We start from the raw sequence: 14,344 nt of genomic DNA, 5'->3' as shown, positions 1-14,344 counted from the left end.
AAGTAAAGTTTACTGTAACCTGTCAGACTGATAAACAATTTCTTTGTATCTTTTCTAGGTTGTGTTGTACCCAACTTCCAATAGCTCAAAGTCAACAGAGCTGCATAAAATGTTAGTCCCTAAAAACAGCCAAGATTCTGATTTGAGGATAAAATTAGCAGTAAGAATGGATAAGCCACCACACATGAAGCATTGTGGGTGAGTGCCTATTCTGAAGAAGAATAAACACTAATTCCTTTTCAGCTGCCCACATAATTTTTTACACCTGAAGAGAAAAAAAAGTAGAGAAGCAGTCTAAATATGGTAAGATAAAATGTAAGACTAATTTAAACCAGGTCAACTTTGTAGCTTCAAAATAAGTAAAAGGCTCATTGTACAATCAAAAGCAAGAAGGAAAAGTGATGTGTTAATAACATGTATTGAATTTTTAAATGGTGATTTCTACTGATATATATTCCATATTTCCAATTGTGTTTATGCACAGATCAGATTTACCACACAAAACTCTTTTCTGTTGTCATGTTGTTTTCCAAATATATATAAAACAACAAATTGTAGTTGTTCTCTATGTAATACAGATCCCAAAGGAGGAGATGATGTTGTTAGCTAGTATATAAAATACCATACCATGAATTTAGGTGGCTGAATATGTTACTTCCTATTATACATTGACAAACCACTTCTAAAATTTAAAAGACTTTGAGAAGCAGCTTCAGATTCTCTAAAAACAAAGGGAGGGAATTGAATTATATTGGACCTGCCTAAAGTAACTGCAAACAGAATATTGTCAGGGATATAAATATCTAAGGTCTTACACTAAAATCTTCCACAGTTAAGTATAATTCTTTAATGTGAATCTTTGCCTCAGAAAGAACAAACAGTTCTACATGTAGCAAAATGAAAAGGTCACTGTATACATAATTTATGACAGAATTTTTAAAAATTGATGAAAAATACTTTCTTTGGGCTGTAAACAAGAAGTCAGGTTTAAAAAGATTAGGAGCTAACCATTCTACTTCGAGTCTGCCAGGGTCCGATGCTGAAGCAGATTTTTTCTGTATTTTTTCCATCTAGCTAGTCTGTCTCAAAACTAACACTTTAATACAAGCAAATGTTTGAATTTGCAAGTTGTTTCAGTCAGTGTAAAAACAAAATGTTTTCACAGATGAGTTATGTTTTAGCGCAGCCTAGTGGCCAAACACATGTGTTGCTTCCTTTAGTAAAAAAACATTGTGAATAGTTTTAAGCCATTAAATAAAATTTAGGAAATGAATTGTTGAGTTGGGAGAAAAGAGGAAATAGAAGAAATCACATCCAAAGGTCTCAATAATGTTTGTAGTTGTTGGCTTTGTTTCTCTATCTAGTCAGATTTAAACTTTAAAATTTGGCTGAATTCAGCCCTGATTGAATTAGATGAAATTGTCTACTTTCTGTTATATTCTTAATAGTTTTCAGAGCCCATCCCCATTTGTTCTTGTGACAAGGTCTCTCAAGGTCTAGATGAAGATTTCCCCCAGCTATTTCAAGTTATCTGTCACAATTAAAACCAAAGGCTTGGGAGGGGGGAGCCATAGGATTTTATTTTTAGGTATGACAACTGCAATGATATTACTATGTGCTCAAAAGTGGAAAGGTTCAACACTATTCATGATATAAGAATGACTGGTGAAAATGTTGGAACTTGCACAAATGGCTAAATTGACTTCCCTGATTAGAAAAAAAGACAATATCTGCATTTATGGCTGATGGGAAACGGCTTATAGACTTTTTTGTATGAAACAGGAAAAAATGTACTTATAATTCATGTTTTGATCATTAGAAAAAATAGATAATAAAAAGTGAGCTTTTTTATAATCATAGAGTAAGAGATAACTTTGTAATCATACCTGTATTTGTCACAGAGAAAATCTGAAGCTTTCCGGTTTCTGCCTTTCTTTCTACACTTTTGTCTCTGTCACTCTCTTTCTATTTCTTTAATCTGTATTAGTTTGTTAGTTTTCATTTTATTTTAAAAACTTTTCGTGTGTGTGTGTTTGTGTGTACACACATACTCAGACAGATATATGATATATTAGTATTTTTTCTGCATTCATGTCATTGCTTTCTTTGTGACATCCATTCCACTATTTGAAGAGTTCCTGTATATTCTATTTTGAGTCATTTTTTTTTAAACCTAAACACGCAACTTTGTTAGTCTTTTTTCATAGTTTTGAGGTCCCTTCTCATCCTCACTGTCCTTCTCTTAACCTCTTCCAATTTTTTGGAGTCATTTTTGAAAGAAAAGTCAAGGTTGGCAACTTACCAAAACAGAATAAAATAGAACATGTTTCATGTAGTAGTGAGCACTTTATTTTTGCCCTTTAGGAATACACCCTTTTTTCTCCTGTTATTCAGTCTCCTGAATTCTCAGAGCCTGATTCATCTTCAAAGACCTGAAAACTGTTCCTGAGAACTAGCAATGCAAAATCTAATCTATGTCTCTTGCTTCTGATTGTTTGTCTCACCCACTGGATTTGCTTCTCTCTTTGAATGCCTTCCTTGTGGAGAGTTGTTTCATCTGTTAATTTGTGCTGCAAACTCTCTTTGCAGAAGTGATCAATGCTTGTCCTTTCTCATTATCTCATTATCCTTGCCTCTTTTCTTGCTGATCCTTGTCCTTCCTTATTATTATTATCTTCTTTTTATTAAACTGTGTAAGCTTTTGTTGTTCTGGTCCTTGTTTCCCTACCTGAAAACAACCTGGCATATATTTGCAGTCAATACAAGCTTATAACAGCCCTTGGAGGGAAAATGAATGAAACAAGCAAGGTCACGATTCAAGTTCATTCACCTATAACCCTCTAATGCAGTAAAAGTACGAAGGTTGCAAAAAGTGATCACATGACCCCTGGAACAGTGCAATCCTCATAAATATGAGTCAGTTGCCAAGCGTCTGAATTTCGATCATGGGAATGCTGCCACAGATGTAAGGGTGAAAAATGGTCACTTTATTCAGTGCCCTTGCAACTTAGAATGGTCACTGTTGTAGCCCAGCAGGTGCCGTTGGAGCTGCCGCCAGACTCCGACAGCGAGGGGTCTTATGTGTTGGCCTTGGAGGAGGTGGAGGACCCTGGACAGGGTGTCGACTCCGAGCAGGGCGAGGAGAGACTGGTTGGCCACCAGGTGGCGGCAGAGCATTGGATCAAAGGGAATATTTCGGAAAACATTTAGGAGTTGTTTCAGGATGCATGCAGGCGAAGGGCTACTCAATGGAAGGAACACTTGCGTAATTGTAGGAGATGATTGTGCTTAGCTGATGCTGATTAAGATCCTCTCCTGAGTATAAAAGAGACAGTTTGTGCCATGCCCTGGTTGCAGAAGTTAACGTTCTTATTCTCGTTCCTCGTTCACATTCATATATTGAGAGAAGCTAACTTGGATAAGTGGCTGGATATATAGAATCCTGGTTCCAGTGTTTTGTGAGTTATAGGACTTTTGCCAGAGCTATTATCTTTGTTTATTTGGGCTTGCAGCCAACAAGAGCTTGGACTGATTAAAAGAAACCTTTTTAGTTATGTGGCTTTTGTTCCTGAACGGAGAAGGAGGGGGGTCAGAACAGGTCACTAAATGAACTGATGTAAGTCAAGACAACTTACAACTCCTCAACTTACAACAGTTCATTTAGTGACCATTCAAAGTTACAATGGCACTGAAAAAATGATTTATGACCATTTTTCAGAGTTGTGACCTTTACAACATCCCCATGATCATGTGATCAAAATTCAGATGCTTAACAACTGGCTCATACTTATGGCCATTGCTGTGTCCCGGGGTCATGTGATCACTTTTTGCAACCTTCAGACAAGCAAAGTCAATGGGCTAGCGAGATTCACTTTCCAAACAGGTTAATAACTTACCAGCTGTGGTGATTCACTTGACAACTATGGCAAGAAAGGTCGTAAAATGGGCCAAAAGTCATCAGAAATTTTGCGGTCAATTGCTATAAGTTGAGGATTACCTATATAGGTAAAGGTAAAGGTTCCCCTCACACAGATGTGCTAGTCGTTCCCAATTTTAAGGGGTAGTGCTCATCTCTGTTTCAAAGCCGAAGAGCCAGCTTTGTCCGAAGACGTCTTCGTGGTGATGTGGCTGGCATGACTAAACACCGAAGGTGCACAGAACGCTGTTACCTTCCCACCAAAGGTGGTCCCTATTTTTCTACTTGCATTTTTACATGCTTTCAAACTGCTAGATTGGCAGAAGCTGGGACAAGTAACCGGAGCTACTAATCTATAGAGAGATATATAATTTTAATGATCTCTGTTAATTTGCTCTAAGAGGATCTTAGAAAAGTTTATAATTCGTTCTAGCTATTTTAATTGCATAGAAGAGCTGAGATACTTTTAATTGCCCAAATATATCTGATTAAATGATATATTCTGTCATTAATAAACTATTTGGAATTACTTTAGTGGTGTAACTAAATAACATGAGTAAACAATGTTTAAATAAAAGACAGCTCAAGAGTTTTTGTGGCAGTGTTAGTTTTTCAGCAAATAGAATTTTCCATGCTCAGGCTACCCCTGATCCAAAGGAAATGTTCTTAGTTTTCCTAAAGAAAATCTGGTAGGAGATTTTCCTGACCAATTTAGTAGGATTATGCAAATCTTTCAAAAGAGGTGCTTCAGAACACATATACCAGGGACATGCAGGCAGGGGAGGCAGGGCCTCACCACTGTCATCCTGAAAAGAAAAGAAAAATTAAAAGGAAAAAGGCTGAGGTAGTTGCTGCCAGAGTCACAGTGGATGACTCTGCTTAGTGCTTAACTGCAGGAGGAGGTGAGAGAACCACGTGCCTCCTTTAGTCTATCTTTATGATCACTTGAGCAGAGTTAAGCAAGGGTTAAAAGGCGAAAAATTCCTTATGCAAAGGAGGCAAGTGGTTTTCTCGCCTCCTCCTGCAGAGGGCACTTTTTTAAGAGGTTTTTTTTAAACAGTTAAGCAGAGTCATCCACATGGTGACTTTAGCAGCAACTATCCCAGTCTGGCTAGAGCAGCTCTTGCCTTTTTCTTTTTACATTTTCACATTTTCATTGTGGCAGAAAAGAGGAGAGTTGAAATCCTCTGTGACACAGCTGGAAATGGTATGTGGGTCGGACGGAGGGAGGGGGGAAGAATTCAAAATTATTCTAATTTGTAAGTAATTTTTTATTGTGAGTAATTTGTGTGTGTGTGTGTGTGTGCATGCGTTTCTTCACTTCACTCAAACAAACTCTCAATTTGAGAGGGAGTTTGTTTGAGAAGAGAGGGAAGCGGGAGAGGCAGAGAGGGCAGCGTTGTTTGAGAAGAGAGGGGCAGCCCGCCAGCAGAATCAGATCTTTTACCCACCTCTGCTGGCGAGCTGGCACTTTCTTTCTTATGCCTGCTGTGCCCCCCTTCCCTTTCTCCTCTCCCCCCCCCACCAGGAGCCCCGTCCTGCTCCCCTCTCCCTTTCCTCCTCCTCCTCTCCCCTTTCTTCTCTGGCTGCCGCCTCGCCCCCCCACCTCCTCCATCCCCGCCGTTGTGTCCGATAGAGGCGTCTCGCATTTATGGCAGACATAAATGTGAGACGTCTCTGTCAGGGACAGCGGCTAGGACGCTGCTTCTCGCCGCCGCCGCGCTCTTGCCTCACCAACTGTAAACCTCACCGCATGTCACTGACATATGCACGTATGAAGTGGATGGTGGCATGCACACACAGGCCCTTAATTTTGCTAGAGGAAAAGCAAATGAGAAGTTAGCCACTATGGCTCAGCTACTGTCTCTTGGACTTTGTTTCTATTCTGAATGTGAAGCCTGTTAGACCTTGGTAACCCAGTGGAGACAGCAGGTCACTTCATGGGAGAAAAAGGACAATTCCAGAAGTGGTTCTTGATTGTCTACGAGGGAGGGAGGAAGAGAATGGGAGTCAGAGAAACTCTGCTTTAATCACAGGAGCTTTAAATCGTGCAGAATTACTTTGAGGAACTTTCAAAATAAATGTCAAGCTAGTGTGGCTTGCCAACTCAGGAAACCAGAACTTTTTCGTTTTGGAAAGATCTTTATTGTTATTACAGTAACGTTATAGAATTTTTAAAACCTTCCCAAGGCATTCTGTCATCCCATGGAACCCCCTGGAGTACTCTTGCTGTATCCATCAAAAATTGCTTTTTGGACTTCTCCTTTACCCTTACAGTATTTGTTACGGCTGCTGGAGGAGCCAAAGTTGTTTACAGTACAGAAGGAGGGATTTTGAGGAAGTATTCTCTTTGAACTTCCCAGGCCCACAATTCTTCTCTGGGAAGACAAAACTAAAATTGAAAGAAGGCCCCTCGCCTCTTGGGGAATGGAAAGGAGGTTTCTTTGCCCCTGTCTTCTCACTAGTACAGATGTTGGAAGAAATGCCCTTCTGGGTTCAGTTCCAAGTGTGGAAAAAGACACTGGAAACATGGAGGCTGCTTGGAAAGATGATTTTAATGGTGGACAGGACCACATGGTTTGACATCCTGAACAGAAAAAGCGATCACATGCTTCAAGGTGTTGGGTGAAGAAGGAAAGAGCCCGAGATGCTGAAAGTTCCTGGTTTTATGTCCTCTCTGGCCTTTGATCTTGATCTTGTGTTCTGATTGGTTGTCAGACTCCCATGAGGCCATGCAGGGGCAACTCTTTGAATCCATGTTTGATTGCTTTGCTGGCTGATGTAATTTTCCCAGGTGCCTTGTGGTGAGTTTCTGTAGAAGATGAATCCTACCTTTGTTATGTAGCGTAGACTAGCTCAGGCTTTTTAATGGCCCATTGACAAAGGTGGGGGCTATTAAAAGTGACTCTGTTTCCTGCCTAAAACATGTTTCTCCATTTCTTATCCAGGGAAATATAATATTCTGCCTTTTCAATATTTCCCAGGATATTTCATTTTTCTAGGAGAGGGGTGGGATTTAACTTCCTACACAGAGAGTACATAATAACAGAACTGGAAGGGATCTTGGAGGTCTTCTAGTCCAACCCCCTGAGGAAATAGGAAAACCGATACCATTTCAGACAAATAGTTGTCCAATCTCTTCTTAAAAACCTTTAGTATTGGAGTACCCACAACTTCTGGAAGCTTCCACTGATCAATTGTTCTGTCAGAAACAATTTCTCTTTAGTTCTAGGTTGGTTCTCTCCTTGATTAGTTTTCATCCATGGTGACTGAAAGGATACCTCACATTAAGTCAAACTATTGTTTCGATGAACTCCTACACATCCCTGTAACATAATGGTAAAAAGCGAGATCAGAATCTTTCCTTTTTACTTATATAGTTCAGAGAAATGAGCAAATAGAAATATGAATAGTGGATTTACTGAGCTGATATATGCTTTGTAATATTATATTTTAGTCTCTATATGAGACTAGATGCTGGTGTGCATTTCTGTTTAGCAGAGATAAATATCCATTCATGTTGGCTATTGTCAGTTTTTCATATCTGTTGATATATATCTGTGCTGCAATTATGTATGGTAATTGTGTGGTAGAATGCGCATAGCTCTTGCTGCAATTAAATTCTCTCTTATTAAAGTATATTTTGTTTATTTGGATGCTGGCCCACATCCATTTCTTAGGTCTCTAGTTAAATTGATTCTGACTTTTCAGATTACTTGTGGTGAAGGAAAAGTTGTGATACACTTATCGTCTTCATTGTGATTACATACTGAGAAGCATTTCATTATCTTATCTCATCTAATTAGAATGGCTATTGAGGTCAATTGCTTTTTCATTAGCATGGCAGGTTTCATGATTTATAGCATAAAGCAAACTGTTTCAATTTATAGTAGTATGCTTCTAGGAGCTTTTTATTTTATAGCATTTTGTATCCTAACAGTTTCTACAGAACTGAATATCTCTAACTATGGTTTCAGAGATAGAAAAAGTAAAAGGCAAATCCTAGCATCCTTCTCTTTTTATATTGCTGAATAACTGGGATCAATTATATCTATATACTATTAAAACTCTTGTATCTGTTTGATCCTTTGTAACTTCAGAGTTGGGCAAAATGGTTCACCGACAAAAGGCCTACCGACAAAACCGCGCCCGACTAAACCGTGGTGACAAAACCACAAGTTCTAAACCACGCCGACGAATGAGCGCTGAATCGCGCCGACAACAGCGCGGTGACAGAAGCGCGCTGTAAACCTAAACCTAACCCTAAAGCTAACCCTAACCATAAACGTAATGCTAACCCTAAACGTAACGCTAATCCTAACCCTAAACCTAACCCTAAACGTAACCCTAAACCTAACCCTAAACCTAACCCTAAACCTAACCCTAAACCTAACCCTAAACCTAACCCTTACCTTAACTTAAATCGCTCTTAAATTGCCCTTCTGTCGATGCGCTGTTGTCGACGTGCTGTTGTCGGCACGTTGATGATGTCGCGGTTTTAGCGACATGGTTTTGTCGTGCGCGCGTTTGTCGGGTCACAGGGCAAAATACTCTAGGGCAGAATTTTGTCAACAGAAATACCTCATGTTCAGAATGCTACGGCCCATCACTCCCCAGGAAATGAAATTTGGGGATTTGGGGCTGCTTAGGTGCTGCTGTATTGCTGCTGTTCAGCACTGCCGCTGTGCTGCCTTGGTGAGCCACACTCATGACCCTTATTTTCAATGATCCCTGACAGCTTCCCACAAGTCAGTGGGGAACCTGGAAAGAACTGACTGCTTGTGGGAAGTTTGCAGAGAGAAAGTCAATGTGCTTTTCCCTCCAGTCCCTCTGTGTTCACACTGCCCTGGCCCTGTGTGGGAAAGGAGAGATTGGCATTTACCTGCCAGCTGGGAAGGGAAGGGAAGAAATGAATGAATGAATGATAGAAAGGGAAGGAGGGAGGGAGAAAGGATACTGTGATACTGTGAGCTTCCCACAAGGAAACTCAATGGGGAAGCCAACAGTCGTTCCCACTCCCACTGATATTTTTGCCCACCTGTCATCATTCTCGTTCTGTTTAGGTAAGGGGATACATCTGAAATGATGACCCAATGGGGCATGGTTTGTCTAGTTTTCCTAAAAGGTTACTAATGAGATCATTTGGAAGCAAACATGTGAAAAGTATGCATCTGAAAACATGGTAGCACAGTTTTCTCAGTTTTCCAGACAATCTTGAAAAAGAAAACAGTAATATGTATAAATAAATTAAATATAGTAGATTAATCATAGAGGATCTGCTTAAACTTCTCATTAGAACACCTCACCTGAATTAAAATGTAGACTAACAGCTCCACCTTCTGACCTTTACTATATTTGTAGGATGTTCACAGCAGAAGAAGGAAATCAAAAGCAGCTTGCTGTACATCTACATGCCACCTATTATAATTCCTATATTCGTATTCAGGGGGTAGTTTTGGGTAGAGACCCCCCACTGAACAGCTAAGAAATACTGCTGCCTTTGAACATTGTGTTCCCCATTTTTAAGAAACTGATATGATGTTGATACTGAAAAAAAGATAAAGTTGTATGATGATAGTCACCACTTTTTATTAAGAAGGAACTTCACAGGCCAGTTTGTGATTGAATAACTTTGTGATATAGACATTCTTTCTTGACTTCTTGTAGACCTGCAATTTGAAAGGATGTTTTCTATAGTATGCTGATTGGCAATAAGAAAGTGAATGTATTCTAGAATTACCCTGATATGATGGGTTACTGTTTATGTGAATCTTATGTTGAACAATATTGCACCATAAACTGAGAATGTACCGGTAATTATTTATACAAAAGTATGACCTCATGAGAATTTTTTCTTTGTTGAGAATTCAAAATCATATTTTATGTATCTATGCTACCCTTATAATGAATATCTCTGTGACAGATTAATTTTTCTTTTTAAATGATTTGTGTTTGTCACTTTTAAATGTTCATAACTAAAAGTAATGTATGTATTCTCTTCAGTCTAAACATTAATGTATGAATTATTTTCAGAAGGAAGACTTGATTTGCTGATACTTATGATGCCAAATGAAGTTCAGATCTAATCAGTTTCACTAATCCAAGGTTATACAAAGGGCACCATGTGAATTTAGGCTTTTAAACAATAATCCAATAGAAGCAGCTGCTGTATTTATAGTCTTGTGTATTACTATGCAATATTAAATAAATTGATCACAAGAGGGCAGCATGGTTTAAAGGAATTCTTAGAAAACTGTTGAACTGTTATAAAGTTCAACATGTAAAATATACAATATTACCATATGTTATTTTATAGTTATAAATTACTTTTTTATTTTTAGCAACATATTAATATGCAGTCTCGTTTTAAAAAAATGAACTTTACTTTTTAGAAGTAAAAAAAAATATCATTGACATACAAATATTTTGACTTACAATTTTGAAAAGAAATAACAGGAATTGAAATGTTTGGTGTTACATATTTAAAACTTGCTCTGATTTATACCAGATTTCCCGTCAGTGTTGGACTGCCCAGAATTGGACTGCCCAGAATCCCCAGACAGCAAAAACATTGATCCAAGACAGGAGAGGCAAAATGTCAAAAAATACAAGATGGTGGCCACTGAACTGAAGTCTTGTCTTTCTTTTACATGTGTCACACCTGTAGCATACTGTTGTGGCCCAACAGCAGCTGGCTGAGCTGTTGGTGGAATCTGACAGCGATGAACACTATGGGACTGCCCTGGAGGCTGAGGAAGACTCTGGGGAGTGCTCAGAGTCAGAGCAGGGACTAGAGAGTCCTCTTGGCCTCCAAGTGGCATCTGAGTCAGGGAACAGTGAGGAAGAACAGAGGGAGGCTGTCCCTGACGTACATATCCGTAGGGCTGCGAGGAGGACGGAGCAGCTTTGGAAAAAGGGTCACAGAAGGAAATAGGAATAGGTGGCTACTGATTGGCCCCTCCCGGAGACCTTATAGGTGGGGCGATGGGAGGGGAATTTTGCAGGAAACAACAATTTACTGATCCAGCCGTAGAGAAAGATTGGGAGAATTTCGTGAGTTCAAGCCTTGTTTCATAGAGATAGCTTCCTGGGCTCCCAGCCAAGGGGTTGCTTATCTCCTTCCTTAGTTGTGGCAGACAGCCAAGTCTGCGTCTGTATATATTGTAGAGGCTTGGGACAGAACACATACATGAAAAGAACATGGCTTCAATTGGGTAGTAGGAGCCACTACATTTACTTGTTTAACTACCTCCACCCAAGGTCAAATTGGCCAAGTTTGGTTTATACATTTATGATCACCCAAGGTCAAATTGGCCAAGTTTGGTTTATACATTTATGATCAAAAGCTGCACAGCATAAATATTGGATTGAGAGACAAGATTTCAAGCCTCAGCACCTTATTGTCATGGAAAAAGCTGAGGATTAGCTGCCACCAAGGTTATGATATTTTTAGAAGCAATCCAGTACTGTGGATGTTACAGGCAAACACAAATAAATATTACCTGGATCCAAAGTCTGCAAAGAATCTGAGGGCAGGACAAGTAGCATTGAATGGAAACTAATCAAGGAGAGAAGCAACCTAGAACTAAGGAGAAATTTCCCGACAGTTAGAACAATTAATCAGTGGAACAACTTGTTCCAGAAGTTGTGAATGCTCCAACCAGGGATGTTTATAAGAAGAGATTGATAACCATTTGTCTGAATGATATAGGGTTTCTTGACTAAGCAGGGGGTTGGGCTAGAAGACCTGCAAGGTCCCTTCCAACTCTGTTCTGTTCTATTGTATGACCACTTCTTCAGCAACCATTCAAAGTTATGATGGCACTCAATGAGAGGTACTAAAGTTCCAAGCAAGTAGAGTAAAGCGGGTCCTGGCCCTGGTTGTCATGGCTCTACTCTTTCATTTTCCTGAAGTACTTCAGGCAGAGTGGATGCCCTGCAGACAGGAGGAGTGGTGGGTTCTGGGAGTCCTACGCAGGCCAGCCACATGTTCTAGGTCTGGGATGGCGAACCTATGGCATGCGTGCCACAAGTGGCACATGGAACCATTTGTCAGGGCATGTGAGGCGTTGCCCTGTCAGCTGGCCAGCGCGCATGCACACGCTGGCTAGCTGAGTTCAGCTTTTTTAAAGCGATTTTTCACCCTCCCCAGTCTCCAGAGGCTTTATAGGAGCCTGGGGAGGGCGAAAAGAGCATTCCACCCCCCCGGAGGCCCTCTGGAGGCTTCAGGAGCTTTCCTGAGGCCTCCAGAGTGCAAAAAAATGGCCCTATGGGCAAACCCTTTGGGAATGGACTTCCGGTTTGTTCGTAGGATCGTTTTTTGCCCCTCGGAGGCTTTAGGGAAGCCTCCTGAAGGTCACTGAAGCCTCCGGGGGGCTTCCACGGAGGGGCAGGGGAGGCTGTTTTCACCCTCCCCAGGCTCCTATAAAGCCTCTGGAGCCTGGGGAGGGTGAAAAAAACATGGAAAAATGGGGGGAGCACCTCTCATGCGCGCATGCACACTGGGGGTGTCACATGTTGCATTATGGGTGCGGCACACCTGTGCATGACCTCCCTGTGCTCCCCTTCCTTATGGCACGCGAGCCAAAAAAGGTTCGCCATCACTGTTCTAAGTCTTGCAGCAATTGGGTTAGAGTTCATGGATTTCCAGTGTTTTCACATTTCAATGGCCTTTCTCTGTTCTCTTCCACAGACCCAGCAGCTCAAATCTAGTGACAATGGCAGCTTTAACCATCATTGTGCAGCCAGCACTGTGATTTGGTATTAAAAAAAAAGGAAGCTTTTTGACATGATTTTTTTCCCCTTTAGCTTTGAACCCAGGGATTTTTGAATTAATCTTTGAAAAGATTTCAGTATTAAGTTGCTTGGCCTATTGAAGTAGCTCTCACAAAACATTTGTGACTATTCCCATTTGAGACCCTACTCTATAAGTGTAATGTTTTGTTTGATATTTGATATTTGGAATATTCAGGCATGTTTTAGATGTTACATACCCTATAAAGCAATTATTAAGTCAGGATGTTTCAGATTAATTTCATTTAAAAATGGAATGATGCTATTAATCCCAAATAATCAGGTACATAGCTGATACATAACTCCAAAACTGGCCTGTCTAGTCTTCCAGCAGAGGCCGCTCTAGGAGTGCGCTCTATGATTGTGGGCCGGCTGCCGGACAGAGAGTCTTCCGGACAGAGAGTCTTCCAGCAGTTAGCCCACAACCATAGAGTGTACTCCTAGAGCGGCTGCTGCTGGAAGATTCGGCAGCCGAGTTTTGGGGTTTGGAAGCGGGAGAAGAAGTTGTGCTTGGAGCGCAGTGGCAGCGCCCTGGCCCTGCAGGGAGAGCTGGGCCAGGGCATGGTGAGGCTGGGAGGCATATGAGCTGGTGGCAGAACAGGCACTCGCGCAACCACCCTCTCCAGCCGGGCAGAGCTCCATTCACTGACCTAGGGAGTATCCGAATGTGCCAAGACTTGGGAGCTGGGGAGTGGGCAGAGTGCCACGTGCCTTGGCGCCTTTGTGATACCCCCTAGGTCACTGAATGGCACTCTGCCCATCTACAGGGGGGGTTTGCCGGGCGGTTCTCGTGAGTGTGGTCACCTCATGGCTGCTTCATCCCTGAGCCTGTGCCCGAGTCTTCGGGAGCCTGCTCGCAAGGGAGCAGCCACCAGGCAACTCCCCCCTCTGGCCAGGCAGAATGCCAGTCCCCAACCTAGCGGTATCCCAAAAGCAGCAAGCAATGTGAGCGCCTTCCCCCCCCCCCCGGCTCCCACGGCTTGGTGCCTTCGGGGCACCACTAGGTCGGTGAGTGGTGCTCTGCCTGGCTGGGGGGGGGGGGTTGTCCAGGGGGCTTATTTTGGGGAGTGGACTTATATTTTTGCCCATGCGAAAAATGCATTAGTTTCAGGACAGGTCGTATTTTTGGGGAAACACGGTAATAAAGCACAAGATAGAAAAGGACTGAAAAGAAAAACCAGTGTTAAGAGGTTGGTGAGCAACCAGAATGTTTAGTTGACAAAACAGATTATCAGGACTTTGCTTTTCATTGGAAGTACTTGTGTCAAAATCCTCATACTGTTTGGGAAGAGTCGTTGACTTGAATTGGATTAGACAGATAAAAATGTTTCCCAGTAGTGCTAAAAGTAGTGATAAGATTGTATTCTTCTATGATTACCTTTGTGGAGATTTAAATATAACTTTACTTCTTTGAGTAGGGAATAGAACGTCTCCTAACAGGTGTTTCACCCTTCTGATTATGTGTGGTTGGGTCCACATGAAATTTAGAGTTATGTTGAGAATTAAATTTCAAAGTTAGAGAAAAGGACCTACTTTTAAATGTCTTACTTTAAGTTGTATTGTTTGCAACGACTGTATGGAAGATATGAAACCAGGTATTGACATGCAGTGCTGTTAATCTTAGAAGAGATGAAA

General features: G+C 41.2%; 1 protein-coding gene across 11 annotated transcripts in view; it reads left to right on the top strand.

Annotated features, from left to right (window-relative positions):
- The window catches only part of CADPS2 (calcium dependent secretion activator 2), a 375,792-nt gene that overhangs the window by 186,511 nt on the left and 174,937 nt on the right, over positions 1-14,344 (top strand). For all 11 annotated transcript variants that reach the window (XM_087723665.1, XM_087723666.1, XM_087723671.1 and 8 more), the window contains exon 8: positions 59-198. In XM_087723665.1, coding sequence (XP_087579791.1) covers positions 59-198 — 140 coding nt within the window. The remainder of the gene's footprint in view (positions 1-58; positions 199-14,344) is intronic.

The sequence above is a fragment of the Thamnophis sirtalis genome, unplaced genomic scaffold (genome assembly GCF_051295495.1).
Source record: "Thamnophis sirtalis isolate CommonGarterSnake01/CBP01778 unplaced genomic scaffold, rThaSir2_p1.2 scaffold_9, whole genome shotgun sequence".
Taxonomy (NCBI): Eukaryota; Metazoa; Chordata; class Lepidosauria; order Squamata; family Natricidae; genus Thamnophis; species Thamnophis sirtalis.
Note: the sequence above shows the minus strand (reverse complement) of the source record. Positions and strands in the feature narration are given on the sequence as shown.